Source organism: Crinia signifera, chromosome 2, assembly GCF_055691185.1.
Source record: "Crinia signifera chromosome 2, ASM5569118v1, whole genome shotgun sequence".
NCBI classification, from domain to species: Eukaryota; Metazoa; Chordata; class Amphibia; order Anura; family Myobatrachidae; genus Crinia; species Crinia signifera.
This window is the reverse complement of record NC_139218.1, coordinates 73,221,315-73,236,372: the sequence shown is the minus strand read 5'-3', so window position 1 is coordinate 73,236,372 and position 15,058 is coordinate 73,221,315. Positions and strand designations below refer to the sequence as shown.

The window sequence follows — 15,058 nt, the reverse complement described above, 5'->3', positions numbered from 1 at the left end:
TAAGCCTGCGATGACTTGTGCCCTGTGTAAAAATCATGTGATGGTGAGCCTGTTTTATTTATTTATTTACAGTTTCTTATATAGCGCAGCAGATTCCGTTGTGCTTTACAATAGTAGACAGTGATAAAACAAACTGGGTAACAACAGACAGACTTGGAGGTAGGAGGGCCCTGCTGCAAGCTTACAATCTATAGGGACATAGGAGGGAAACACAAGGACAGGCACCAGTAATAGCATAGCTTGTAGGTCCAGTAGGGAAGCTATATAATACATAGGTGCCTCAGAGGGTTATGTATATGGAACTTAAATATGATAGGCTTGCCTGAAGAGGTGAGTTTTCAGGGAACGCTTGAAAGTTTGGAGGCTAGTGGAGAGTCTTATTGTGCGTGGAAGGGCATTCCATATGTTGGGGGCAGCCCGATGAAAGTCCTGTAATAGTGAATGGGAGCTAGTGATCCGTGCAGAAGAGAGAAGCAGATCTTGTGCAGAGTGGATTGGTCGAGTTGGGAGATATTTTGAGATAAAGTTAACATTGAATATTTTATTTAAATTCCAAAAAACTTTAAATAGCTATGTCTATATCCCTGTTTAGTTCAAATGTATGTAGTATCTGCTGATGTCATCTGTCTACCCTTAATACAGTAAATGTACAAGCTCTGGCTGGTCCAACTTGCTTCCCTGCTAATGCAGTCTAGCCCTGTATGTACATTAGGTTTATTTATCTCTACTGTTGCATTTGCTTGACTTTACTTTCAGACTGAAGTTTATATTTGGACCCACAGCGTTATATGCCCTGGATTTAGTTGATCAGCGTTCAGTGACACATGTGACAAGTCCCAGCGGAAGAAGCACGTTCCAGGTATGTGTAACTATGTAACCCCGGTTCCTTCTTAGCTGCACAGTGGTCCTGATTCATGTTTACATGCAAAAGAAATTACGGTTTTGTAGGTGTAAGCGCTGCTAAAATTAGCAAGTGAATCTGCCAGCCAGAAATGAAAGGTGATGTCAACCGAAGCTTTCACAAACTCATTCGCAATTCTGTACACATTTAGAGCCTGTAGGAAAAAAATGAGGAACATTTACTGTAAGGGTAGCCCTATGGCTACAGATGCAGCAATAGCGAACGCAGGAGCCATGTTTCCATATATACCTGATTGCAGCTAATAACCGATAGATACCTGGAAAATGGCAATGATATGCCTACGTTTTTGCCACTGCTCGCTGTTAACACTTCCTGTCAATGACTTTCCCATGAAATCCTCATTGTAAGCATGATCACAGCAGCACCTGGACGCATGTGCACTGCAATCGCAGCAAATGAGCAGTGTGCTCCATTGCAAGAACATCAACATTGTATACAAACATGAATTGGGCCCAGTGTTCTAAACCAGCCAGGTAGCATTGTAAAATATACTTATTTTCTATAGTCGAAATAAAATTAAAAGCATCATGTGCCTTTATTTATTTAAATATGTACTAACAGCAGGATGATGACCTAAAGTTCATCACTTTAAACCCTAGCAAATTAACAATTACGGGATGAGTGTCCCTTATCTGAAATGCTTGGGATCACGAGCATTCTGGATAAGGGATTATTCCGGATTTCAGAATATTTTTTTCTTTTTACATACTCACCTTGTCCCCCGATGTCCATGGTGACAACAACAACAATCGGATTCATCTTCAGAGGCATCGGCGGTCCCAAGGAGGCATTGCACATGTGCGCAATGCCTCCTTGGGACCGAGTTTCATATCTCATGTATTATCAAGATAGTAATGACTGCTTAGTGCATGTTACATGAGAAATAATTATTGTAGAATTCAATCAGGTACTGTTTTTTTTGTTGCGAGAAAAAAGCATGGGTATTTCCCAATTTTATCTGTATGTTCATTATCGGGCAATTTAATTACCCCCCATTTTTCGCATTGAAAAAAACAATTTGGGATAAGCTCCCTCTGAACTATGGGCCTTATTCTAGTTCATGCTTTGTGACAAAATCCTTCTTAGATGGACAAAACCATGTGCACTGCAGGGGGGGTAGATGTAAAATTTGCAGAGAGAATTAGATTTGGGTGGGGTTTTACTTCATACTGAGATCTATATTGCAGTGTAAAAATAATGCAGCCAGTATTTACCCTGCACAGAATCAAAAGAACTCACCCAAATCTAATTCTTTCTGCACATTTTACATATATCCCCCTGCAGTGCACATTGTTTTGTCCATTTTGTCTAAGAAGGATTTTGTCAGAAAGAGTGAACTAGAATAAGGCCCTATGTGTTTTTGCTTCTGTTACACAGGAATTATACACTGTAAGAACTGTACTGATTTTCTATTTCTCTCCATGAAATCCCACGGTCAAAAATTGCCAAATGAACAGATCCGTTAAGTTTGCTGTATGCACCGCGTGATTTTTACCACAGCAATTTTCCCCATCACCGTTGTCCATACACACTGGGCAAAATCGCCCAGTGTGTATGGAGTGGACATTTAGGGGGAAATTTACTAAAGGAAATTTGTAAAAAATAGGTGTATTTGTATCCAGAAATACACTTATTTTTTTCATTTACTATCCCGAAAATACGGCAATTCATATTCTTATTGATAGCACATCAATACGACTACGAATGGACGTATTTTCGGGATAGTAAATGTCAAAAATAAGTGTATTTCTGGATACAAATACACCTATTTTTTTTACAAATTTCCTTTAGTAAATTTCCCCCATAATGTCCTGTGTAAGGAGCAAAGTGAATTATGAGCTTTGTCCTGGGTTGGAAACCACTGTTTGTTTGATCTCTGATCCATTTCTGTGCTAATGTTACTTTCTTTAGGATGATGCTTTCAAAAGCTCTGAATAAGAAGGCTAATTTTGTTACATATAGTGCAATACGCAGAAGTTTAATATTGAGATGTTTTATGGGATATAAATGGGGTAAAATGGTTTATAGACCTTTTTCTTAGTCATACCTACTAAACATTTCCTCATAGTATCTATCCCACTTTTTTTTTTTTGGGGGGGGGGTGATCTACAAATCACGTGTACATCTGGAATATATACATTTTAATCTCTGGAATTCTATTAAAGAAATGGAATTATGAATACTTGGGGGGGATTGAATTTTTGGCGTAGAGGTCGAATTACAAGTCTGATTACCCTGCTGGCGAATGCACCTAAAAGTGCTCACTACCCTATAGAGATCACCGCCACTATAAAGCATGGTGGTCTTGGGAAGATTGGCGAAACACTACTTCTCCCCCTACTGTATTTTCTTTCAGTGTGTTGCTGTAGAAGGAGTAAGTTTATAATATGTCAGAAGTTCTATAGGGATAACTGGATAGCGGACTCCCTCCTTAGGTCTTTTGAAGTTATGATTCAGGGATAAGCCTTTTTCTGCTGGGTTTGGCAGAGCAACACTGGGAGCCATTGATTTGTCCGTGTTTATAAGGAAATTTGAGATTTGTGTGAATTATGAAAGATTTTGGAAGACTGTCATTTGGATAGTAAGCTCTAATAAAAAAACATCTGTGAACAGTGACAGCCGAAAGGCATAAGGATTTCAGGCATTTTTACAGTAGTAGCCTGGGTTCCGGTATTGATAACACTGATCTCACACAGTAAACCGCTGTCACTCTATTCATTCTGCTTTTCCCTATTATGCAATTTGCCAATTGCTGTACTACATACACAAACACACACACACACACACACACACACACACACACAAACACTGGCATAGTGCTGGGAGTGTCCTGCATTAATTTGTGTGCCATTGCGGATCACCAAATATTCTCTGTAAAACACTGCGCATACTGTATGTATGCGCTATAACACTAACTGTAAATAAATAAGACATTTGGATATATCTGTGCTCCATCAGCAGTTCTCTAAAACTGAATTGCTATACCAGATCCTCAAAGAATTTTAGAATGCACATTCTACCTAATATAACAAAAATAAGGGCTGAACCTAGGATTGCAAGGGAACCCTTTCAGCAAGACCTTAATTCCAGAAAGGAGGTACAAAAGGCACAGGCACCAAAGGGTTCTAATGTAAGGAGCATAAAGGCCAGGACATTTAGTGCTCTGGGACACCTGGTTCTCATCAGCACTTCTAAACAGGGCTGTGGAGTCGGTAGATAAATAGTCCGACTCCGACCCCGACTCCGACTTCCGGAAAGAAAGGCAACATACATATTATTACTACAGAAACTAGAGGCTGGGAAGCCAACAGTCTACTGTATTGAACAGTTTAAGCAAATGACAAACACTATGTTTGTCCGCTGGTTTGCTTGCTCGTCACCGTTCAATTCACGGACACAAGGAACGATTTCTTTTCCGAATCGTTACTGGCGACGAAAAATGGTGCCTGTACATCAATATGAACCAGCGTAAGGAATGGCTTAGCCAAGGTAAACAAACGACCCCGCGCATGAAACAAGATCTTCATCCGCGTAAAAAGATGTTGTGCGTATGGTGGGAGAGCTTGGTTGAATGAATTTTTCGAGGTATTGAAAACCTTATTGAACGTTGGAAATAAGTTGTAAACTACAAGGGAGAATATATTTATAAGTATTGGTGCTCCGAATTGTGCGTTGCGTGCCATATAGTGAAGCACATGAAAAGCATGCTTTTTCATGGTCACTTAACGTGTTCGTTTTGCGGTTACGTGAGGCACTGCATGCATTGGTCTTTATTCTTACAGTAGAGAAGTCCTTAACCCCTTCCCGCCGCAGCCTGTTTTTGCCTTCCTGACAGAGCCCTTTTTTCAAATCTGACATGTATCACTTAAGTGGGGATAACTTTTTTTTGCTTTTACTTATCCCAGTGATTTTGAGATTGTTTTCTCGTGACACATTGTACTTCAAGTTAGTGGTAAATTTGGGTCGATACAGTCTGTGTTTTTTTGTGAAAAATACCAAAATGTCGTAAAAAAAATGGAAAATTTAGCAATTTTCAAAATGTAAAATTTTCTGCTTGTGAGACAAATAATCATACCACTCAAAATAGTTAATAACTAACATAGACCATATGTCTACTTTATGTTTCCATCATTATTACAACCTCCTTTTAATTTTTTTGGACACTAGGAGGCTTAAAATATGAATAGCAAATTCTCAAATTTTCAAGAAAATTTCAAACACTGATTTTTTTAGGGACCAGTTCAGTTCTGATGTGACTTTGAGGGACTTGTATGTGAGACACCACCATAAATGATGCCATTTCAAAAACTGCACCCCTCACAGTATTCAAAACAGCATTTTGGAAGTTTGTTAACCCTTTAGGTGTTTCACAGGAATTAAAACAAAGTGTAGGTGAAATTTCAAAATTTCATTTTTTTAGCAGATTTTCAATTTTAATACATTTTTCTAAGGAACACAGTAGATTTTACTAGAGAAATGTGACTAAAAATTGATTCCCCCAATTCTTTTGTTTTCATAAATATCCTATATGTGGCCCTAGTGTGCACGTTGACCAAACCACAGGCTTCATAATAGAAGGAGCACCTACTTGATTTTGGAGCCTCCTTTTTATGAGAATATTTTTTAGGCACCATGTAGGTTTCTAGGCACCATAAGATGCTAAAAGTTAGGAACCCCCCCACAAGTGACCCCATTTAGCAAACTACACCCCTCAGGGAATTCATCTAGGGCTATAGTGTACATTTCAAACCCCCAGGGGTTTCACCAATTGTTGTACAACTGGGCTGTGAAAATGAAAAATTAAATTTTTTACACAAAAATGCAGTTCTGGCTCAAAATTTTTCATTTTCACAAGGAATGAAGGAGACAAAGCACCCCAAAATCTGTGCCCCAATTTCTCCCGAGTACGGCAATGCCTCACATGTGACCAAAAAATACCATTTGGGTGCATGGCAGGACTCAGAAGGGAAGGAGTGATATTTGGATTTTGCAGCACAGATTCTGGTGGAATGTTGGTGGGTGCTATGTCGCATTAGCAAGACCCCCGAAGCACCAATACAGTGGAACCCCCCCACAAGTGACCCCATTTTGCAAACTACACCCCTCAGGGAATTCATCTAGGGCTATAGTGTACATTTCAAACCCCCAGGGGTTTCACCAATTGTGGTACAACTGGGCAGTGAAAATGAAAAATTAAATTTTTTACACAAATGCAGTTCTGGCTCAAAAATTTTCATTTTCACAAGGAATGAATGAGACAAAGCACCCCAAAATCTGTGCCCCAATTTCTCCCGAGTACGGCAATGCCTCACATGTGACCAAAAAATACCATTTGGGTGCATGGCAGGACTCAGAAGGGAAGGAGTGATATTTGGATTTTGCAGCACAGATTCTGGTGGAATGTTGGTGGGTGCTATGTCGCATTAGCAAGACCCCCGAAGCACCAATACAGTGGAACCCCCCCACAAGTGACCCCATTTTGCAAACTACACCCCTCAGGGAATTCATCTAGGGCTATAGTGTACATTTCAAACCCCCAGGGGTTTCACCAATTGTGGTACAACTGGGCAGTGAAAATGAAAAATTAAATTTTTTACACAAAAATGCAGTTCTGGCTCAAAAATTTTCATTTTCACAAGGAATGAATGAGACAAAGCACCCCAAAATCTGTGCCCCAATTTCTCCCGAGTACGGCAATGCCTCACATGTGACCAAAAAATACCATTTGGGTGCATGGCAGGACTCAGAAGGGAAGGAGTGATATTTGGATTTTGCAGCACAGATTCTGGTGGAATGTTGGTGGGTGCTATGTCGCATTAGCAAGACCCCCGAAGCACCAATACAGTGGAACCCCCCCACAAGTGACCCCATTTTGCAAACTACACCCCTCAGGGAATTCATCTAGGGCTATAGTGTACATTTCAAACCCCCAGGGGTTTCACCAATTGTGGTACAACTGGGCAGTGAAAATGAAAAATTAAATTTTTTACACAAAAATGCAGTTCTGGCTCAAAATTTTTCATTTTCACAAGGAATGAAGGAGACAAAGCACCCCAAAATCTGTGCCCCAATTTCTCCCGAGTACGGCAATGCCTCACATGTGACCAAAAAATACCATTTGGGTGCATGGCAGGACTCAGAAGGGAAGGAGTGATATTTGGATTTTGCAGCACAGATTCTGGTGGAATGTTGGTGGGTGCTATGTCGCATTAGCAAGACCCCCAAAGCACCAATACAGTGGAACCCCCCCACAAGTGTCCCCATTTTGCAAACTACACCCCTCAGGGAATTCATCTAGGGGTATAGTGTACATTTCAAACCCCTAGGGGTTTCACCAATTTTGATACAACTGGGCTGTGCAAATGAAAAATTACATTTCTCTTTCAATGGTCCTGGTGACACAGCTCAACACTGGGATGTAGGAGGGTCCGAAGGAGCCAGGCACCTATCCTAAAGTTTTAGAGGGTAGGCTCCTCCCCTACTGCATCCCTGGACTCTTCAGTTCGTGTTAGGTGCCCACTGGAGTGGGTGCTATTCTAAAGGGCTGCAGGAGCAGCCGAAGAATTAGAGTAGTTAGGGGATTTTTATTGTTTTATTAACTTTTACCCTAGCTAGGTAGGCACAGTGTGAGGATTCTCATAGTGAATCCTCACACTGCTAGCGCAGCAGGAGCTGACAGAAGCGCGTCCTGTCAGCTCACTGTGCACAGGGGAGACACTGGCCCTTATTCTGGTTGGTGCGGTCAGAGCCGCACACGGGGCTCTGACCGCACAAACCAATCCCCGCCCACCCTACGGATCGCCACGGCCGTCCGTACACGGACGGCTGGCGATCCGCATAAAAATGGTGGAGGCGTACGCCTCCACCATGCTGGGAGCTGCCCCCTGCATTCGATGGTCGTCGACCATCGAAGGCAGGTCCGCACGCCGCGGCAGCTCCCGCAAGCTGAGACCACACGGACGATTGTCCGTGTGGTAGCTTGTATGGGGGCTGAAAGCTGACATCCGGCGACGTCAGCTTTCCGCCCCCATGAGTGGCGTCATGCCCTCATTACCATGCATACGCCCCGCGTTTGCATGGGAACGCCCATGAAACGCGGGGCGTACACATAGGGAAATGAGGGCATGATGCCTCTCACGCCCCTATACGCCCCCTTTGCGGCGGACGAAAGACGTCTGCGGCGAAGGGGGCTGCACATGCGCAGAATGACCTCTGCGCATGTGCAGAACAAAAACATCGGCGGTACGGCCGTACCGATCCGATCAGAATAAGGGCCACTGTCTGGTCTCCCTGTGCAGCGCTTTTAGCCTTTTTCTAAAAGGCTGCCTGGGCTCCGGAGTACCCTGAAACCGGCTCCACATTTAGGTGGGGATCATGGGGGACAGGCGCTCCGTGATGGCGGCGGCCATTTTATGCGGAGCTTACACGCTGAGCTCCTAGATGAGAGGACAGCAGCGTTGTGACAGGCATGTTCCAAGTGATCCCCAGTTGAGGGGGAGACACTGGAACTAGGAAATCCTACCTGAGGAGCGGCTGGCTGGGGGTGGTTGGCGCCAAAAGGTCACGGACCCCGCAGCAGCAGGGACCTGTGGTCTCTTCCTTCACTCTGACTTTGGCGCCTTTCAGAACGCTTGCAGCGGAGCTGAGCTGGCTTACTGATCCTGGCAGAGTGACTTGGATTTCCTGGGCATCGCTTCCCCGCAGTTGAAACCAACAGACAGATAAGTGACTGGGTGCATTGCCTCTGTATAAACGCTTGTACATTGTTTGCACTGTGTATACTGATAGATATACATTTATCACTTGCATCATGTCTGAGCATCAGGCTGTGGTTTTGGGGGAGGGAGCCCTTAGTGCACTGAGCGCGTGCAATGTTTGCACACAAAAGTTTGTCCCTGAGCAGATGGCCAAGGGGGGCTTATGTATTACTTGCGCTGATGTGAGACCCATGGGCAGTGAACCCCATAGGGCAGAGCAGATGGAACCTGCGTGGGCCAGGGCCCTAGGCAGGTCAGTTAACGCTTTGGTGCAGCTTTTGGACAGGCAGAGTGATGGGCTGGTAGAATCACAGAGACCTATGCCATCATCTCAGCAGTCGTCTGGCTCCTTGCCTCTTACCCAGGCAGATCCTGCGCTGATTCAGGTGATGCAGGATACTGCTAAAGGGATCAACAGGTTCAGTGAAATGCTGGACAAAATGGATGATGTGGCAGGGACCCCTAGAAGGTCTTATGCTTTGACTACTGTGGTAGATGAGGAGGAAGGAGAGTATACTGACATCCCCTGGGATCAGGGTGATGATTTGGAAGAGAACTCTGCTGCTGGTATAGAGGATCTCATTGTAGCTGTGAAGCAGGCTTTAAAGCTGTCTGTGGAGGATAAGACTCCTGTTAAAGGTGTTTTTAAGCGACAGCGGAAGGAGGCTGTTACTTTTCCTTCAGATGAGGGGTTACAGGAATTGTTAGAAGGGGCTTGGAAAACTCCTGATAAGAGGCTTCAGATGCCTAAGCGATTCCTTAATCTGTACCCCATGCCAGAGTCTCATGCGGAGCTCTGGGAAAAGGTCCCAGTGGTGGACGCTTCAGTGGCACGGTTGTCCAAGGCTACTGTATTACCAGTACAAGGCGGTGCAGCTTTTAAAGATTCTGTGGATAAAAAGCTGGAGGGAAACCTCAAGGCTATCTTTGAAGGGGTGGGGTTTACCTTACGGCCCCTTATTGCTTCAGCCTGGGTCTCTAAGGCCATGATAGAGTGGGCTGGTGAATTATGCACCATGCTGCAGGCTGACCCTGGTGCGTTACTGCTTGCAGAAAAGATTAAAGCAGCTGCAGAATATGCAGTGGAAGCAGAGGAGGAAGCTATTAAAATGGCAACCAGAGTGTCCACAGTCTCCATTAATGCCAGGAGAGTGCTTTGGCTTAAAGCCTGGGAAGCAGACAATGAGTCCAAGAAGGCTCTGGAAACATTAGCCTTCAAAGGAAAGGTACTCTTTGGTACCGAATTAGAGGAGATTATAAAACAGGCCACGGGCGGCAAAAGTACATTCCTGCCGGCCTCCTCAGCAAAGCAGACGTCCAGATTTTCTGCTTTTAAGCCGTCCTTTCGGCCCTCCCCTAGAGGTGGTGCGTCCTTTCGAGGACAGTCTTTCAGGGGAAGGTTTCAGTCCTCTAGAGGCAAGACACAAAAGTCAAAATTTGGCTCTTTTCACAAGAAGCCTGCCACAAAAGGAGAGGATAAACCCTCTGCATGACTGTCGGGCTTCGCCCGACAGTGACAAAAGTGGGGGGGCGTCTCACACTCTTCAGGGACGCTTGGGCTTCTCTAGGCCAGGATGCCTGGGTGTTAGATATTATAACACAGGGTTACAAAATCCCTTTCAGAGGGCCGCCTCCGAAGAGGTTCATTCCCACATCCTTACCAAAGGAGGCACGGCTTCGTACAGCTCTTGTGAGAGCAGCTCACTCCCTTTTGGAAAAAGGGGTGGTTACACCAGTCCCCAGGGCAGAGTGGAAGAAAGGCTTTTACTCCACGCTGTTCCTGGTGCCCAAACCAGACGGGTCTTTCAGACCAATACTAAATTTGAAGTCTCTAAATGTTCATTTATGGGTAGACCATTTCAAAATGGAGTCCCTACGGTCAGTACTCCTGAGTCTGGACCAGGGAGAGTTTTTGGCGTCCATGGATGTCCAGGACGCATATTTGCACGTCCCTATACACCCGGAGCATCAGACCTTGTTGAGGTTTGCCATAGGAGACCTGCATTTACAATTCCGGGCGTTACCCTTTGGGCTAGCAACCGCGCCAAGGGTATTCACAAAGATAATGTCAGTGATGGCGGCGGTGCTGAGGCTCAGGGGAATCACAGTAATACCCTATTTGGACGATCTCCTGTTCAAAGCAGAGTCAGCAGCCATGCTGCAAAGTCACTTGGCAGAGGCCATCAGTTTTTTGCAGGCTCACGGCTGGATTTTAAATTTGCAAAAATCTCAGTTGGTACCGTCACAAAGGCTCCAATTCTTGGGAGTCATACTGGACACCCATCTTCATCGGGTATTCCTCCCGGAGGTAAAGGCCAGGGATCTGGTCACCCTAGTCCAGGAGATTCTCAGGGCTCAGAGCATTTCAGTATGGAGGTGCCTCAAGCTCCTGGGGAAAATGGTGGCGTCATTCGAGACGCTTCAATTTGCCAGGTTCCACTCTCGGAGGTTCCAATGGAACATTTTGTCAGCCTGGTCAGGAAACACTTTGACCATGAAATCCGAGATGATAGTGCTGTCTTCGGACACTCGGGAATCCTTGAAATGGTGGACAGAAGTAGATTCCCTTCAGTGGGGTCGGTCATTACAGACCTGGGACTGGTTGGTAGTAACTACCGACGCCAGTCTCAGGGGCTGGGGGGCAGTAGTCCTGGATCTCAGGCTTCAGGGCCTGTGGACGGCAGAGGAATCAGCGTTACCAATCAACATCTTGGAGCTGAGAGCTGTCTGGAAAGTGATTTCCTTGGCGGGAGACAGGTTACAGAACCTCCCTTTGAGGATTCAGACCGACAATGCCACAGCTGTGGCGTATCTGAATCACCAGGGAGGTACACGCAGCAAATTGGCCATGTGGGAGGTGTCCAGAATCTTCCTATGGGCGGAACAGAATGTTCCAGCTGTATCGGCTATATTCATTCCAGGAATAGAGAATATAGAAGCCGACTTCCTGAGCAGGGAGGAGCTCAAGGAAGGGGAATGGAGCTTACACCCTCAGGTGTTTCACCAGATCACTTCGATGTGGGGAACTCCGGATGTGGACCTGATGGCATCCAGGGTCAACCGTCAAGTGCCCAGGTTCTATGCCAGAACAAGGGATCCACTAGCGGAGGCAGTGGATGCCATGACTATTCACGGGCAGGGAGATCTCCTTTATGCATTCCCACCAGTACCAATGTTACCGAGACTTCTGAAGAAAATACAGGGGCAGAAGGTTCCAGTGATCTTAGTGGCCCCAGATTGGCCAAGGAGGTCCTGGTACTCGAGGCTTCAGAGGTTGTCTGTGGACTCATGGCGTCTACCTCTGAGGCCAGACCTTCTAAGACAAGGCCCATTCAATCACCTGGATTCAGATCGATTGATTTTGACGGCCTGGCTATTGAAACCACCATTTTGAAAAGGAAAGGGTTTTCTGAGGCAGTAGTACAGACGATGATAAAAGCCAGAAAAGCTGTATCTTCGGCAAATTATTATAGAGTCTGGAAGACTTACATTCGATGGTGTGAGAGAAGAAAGGCTCATACATCTCATTTTAAGCTATCAAGAATGATGGAATTCTTACAAGATGGTTTTTCATCGGGTCTAAGCCTTCAGTCACTGAAGGTGCAGATTTCGGCCTTGTCCATCTATTTCCAGAAAAAGATAGCCATTTTGCCGGAAATTCAAACCTTTTTACAAGGAGTATCCAGGTTGAAACCTCCATACAAGCAACCAGTAGCACCTTGGGATCTATCACTGGTTTTGGAATGCCTTCAAAAGGCACCATTTGAACCTTTAAGGTCGGCTGACTTTAAGTTTCTCACGTGGAAGCTAGTGTTTTTGTTAGCAGTAGCATCTGCTAAAAGAGTTTCAGAGTTGGGAGCCTTGTCATGTAAATCTCCCTTCTTAATTTTTCATGATGACAGGGCTGTTTTAAGAACAGTGCCTCAGTTTTTACCGAAGGTGGTATCTACCTTCCATTTAAATCAGGAGATAGTTCTACCTGTGTTTCAACCCCCAGAGGGTTCTAAGAAAAGGGACAAGTTGAGAACTTTGGATGTTGTGCGTGCGTTACGCATATATGTGGACAGAGTGAAGAGTGTCAGGAAGACTGACACATTGTTGGTATTGTATGACGTACACAAAATTGGTTGGCCTGCATCTAAGCAGACTATTGCTAGGTGGTTGCGGTCTGTGATAGCCTTTGCATACACCAAAGTGGGTAGACCGGTACCGGCCAAAATAAATGCGCATACCACCAGGTCAGTTGCCACCTCTTGGGCGGTTCGACATGGGGCCACAGCTGAGCAGGTTTGCAGAGCTGCCACTTGGTCATCTGTTCACACATTTGCCAAATTCTATAGATTCCATGAGTTCGCGTCGGAGGACGCATCATTCGGGCGAGCAGTGCTGAGAGCTGCAGACCTGAGCGTACCCTCCCAAAGGACCGGCTCTGGAACGTCCCAGTGTTGAGCTGTGTCACCAGGACCATTGAAAGAGAAAAAGGGATTTTTGTAAGAACTTACCGTTCGAATCCCTTTCTCTGATATGGTCCTGGTGACACAGCGATCCCTCCCTTACGCTCAGTAAGTATGCCAGAAGTTTCATGATGTTCATGTTAAAATGGTTAAAAGTTAACAGTTTCTGTTATAAAATGTGCATATAATATGTGCAGGCGTTTGTACTGAGTTAATGTATTCCAGTGGCTTTGAAAGATTGAACTGAAGAGTCCAGGGATGCAGTAGGGGAGGAGCCTACCCTCTAAAACTTTAGGATAGGTGCCTGGCTCCTTCGGACCCTCCTACATCCCAGTGTTGAGCTGTGTCACCAGGACCATATCAGAGAAAGGGATTCGAACGGTAAGTTCTTACAAAAATCCCTTTTTTTTTACACAAAAATGCAGTTCTGGCTCAAAATTTTTCATTTTCACAAGGTATGAAGGAGAAAAAGCACCCCAAAATCTGTGCCCCAATTTCTCCCGAGTATGGCAATGCCTCACATGTGACCAAAAAATACCATTTGGGTGCATGGCAGGACTCAGAAGGAAAGGAGTGATATTTGGATTTTGCAGCACAGATTCTGGTGGAATGAATGGTGGGTGCTATGTCGCATTAGCAAGACCCCCGAAGCACCAATACAGTGGAACCCCCCCACAAGTGACCCCATTTTGCAAACTACACCCCTCAGGGAATTCATCTAGGGCTATAGTGTACATTTCAAACCCCCAGGGGTTTCACCAATTGTGGTACAACTGGACAGTGAAAATGAAAAATTAAATTTTTTACACAAAAATGCAGTTCTGGCTCAAAAATTTTCATTTTCACAAGGAATGAAGGAGACAAAGCACCCAAAATCTGTGCCCCAATTTCTCCCGAGTTTGGCAATGCCTCATATGTGACCAAAAAATACCAGTTGGGTGCATGGCAGGACTCAGATTCTGGTGGAATGAATGGTGGGTGCTATGTGGCATTAGCAAGACCCCCGAAGCACGGTGAAATGATGAACCTAATAATCCATAGATGTGTGGTATATTTTAAAACACTCCTTTATACATAGGCCGGGTTTATCGGGGCAAGTTTCACAGTGGAAAATAGTATCCTTTCTTATTCCCTTTTTATAGCAAACTTTGCACCTTTTTTGTGTCCTGCCCTTTTTTGCAGTGGAGGGGATTTCGTTAGGAAAATGCTGCCCTGGTACAATACGGGGGCCAGTACTAGAAGTACTGGGGCCCTCTGCCTGCTGGTTCCCAAATATTAGGCCCTTTATGACTTCCTCTTGAAAGTGCATAAATGTCCCCCTCTGGCTGGTAGAACGGAATAGCACGTAAGCGTTATACAGTGCCATCTGGATGATATACACGGCCAGCTTCTTGTACCAGATTTTTGTTTTCCGCAGGGCACTGTACGGCTTCAGAACCTGATCTGAAAGATCCACTCCGCCCATGTACTTATTGTAATCTAGGATACAATTAGGTTTTGAGGTGTGGGTACTGGTACCTCGTACAGGGACGGAGGTGGTACTGTCTCCGTGAATTGTTGTCAGTATAAGGACATCCCTCTTGTCCTTATATTTGACCAACAACATATTTTCGGTGCATATTCCCCTGCTTTCACCCCTTCTCAGTACTTCGGCAATGTGCGTTTTTGGGAGGCCTCTTTGGTTCTTGCGCACAGTACCGCAAGCTGCTGTACCTCTTGAACCAAGGGCCTTAAACAGGGGGATGCTAGTGTAAAAGTTATCCACATAGAGGTGATAACCTTTATCCAGGAAGGGGTGCACTAAATCCCAGACAATTTTTCCACTAACACCTACGAGGGAGGGAGGGCATTCTGGCGGTTCAATTCTTGAATCCTTCCCTTCATATACCCTAAACCTGTGGGTGTACCCTGAGGTGCTTTCACAC

At 45.0% G+C, this 15,058-nt stretch overlaps 1 protein-coding gene across 2 annotated transcripts in view; it reads left to right on the top strand.

Moving 5' to 3' along the window:
* Positions 1–15,058, top strand: part of ZSWIM7 (zinc finger SWIM-type containing 7) — a 184,796-nt gene that overhangs the window by 102,410 nt on the left and 67,328 nt on the right. For both annotated transcript variants that reach the window (XM_083172386.1, XM_083172387.1), the window contains exon 4: positions 757–859. In XM_083172386.1, coding sequence (XP_083028512.1) covers positions 757–859 — 103 coding nt within the window. The remainder of the gene's footprint in view (positions 1–756; positions 860–15,058) is intronic.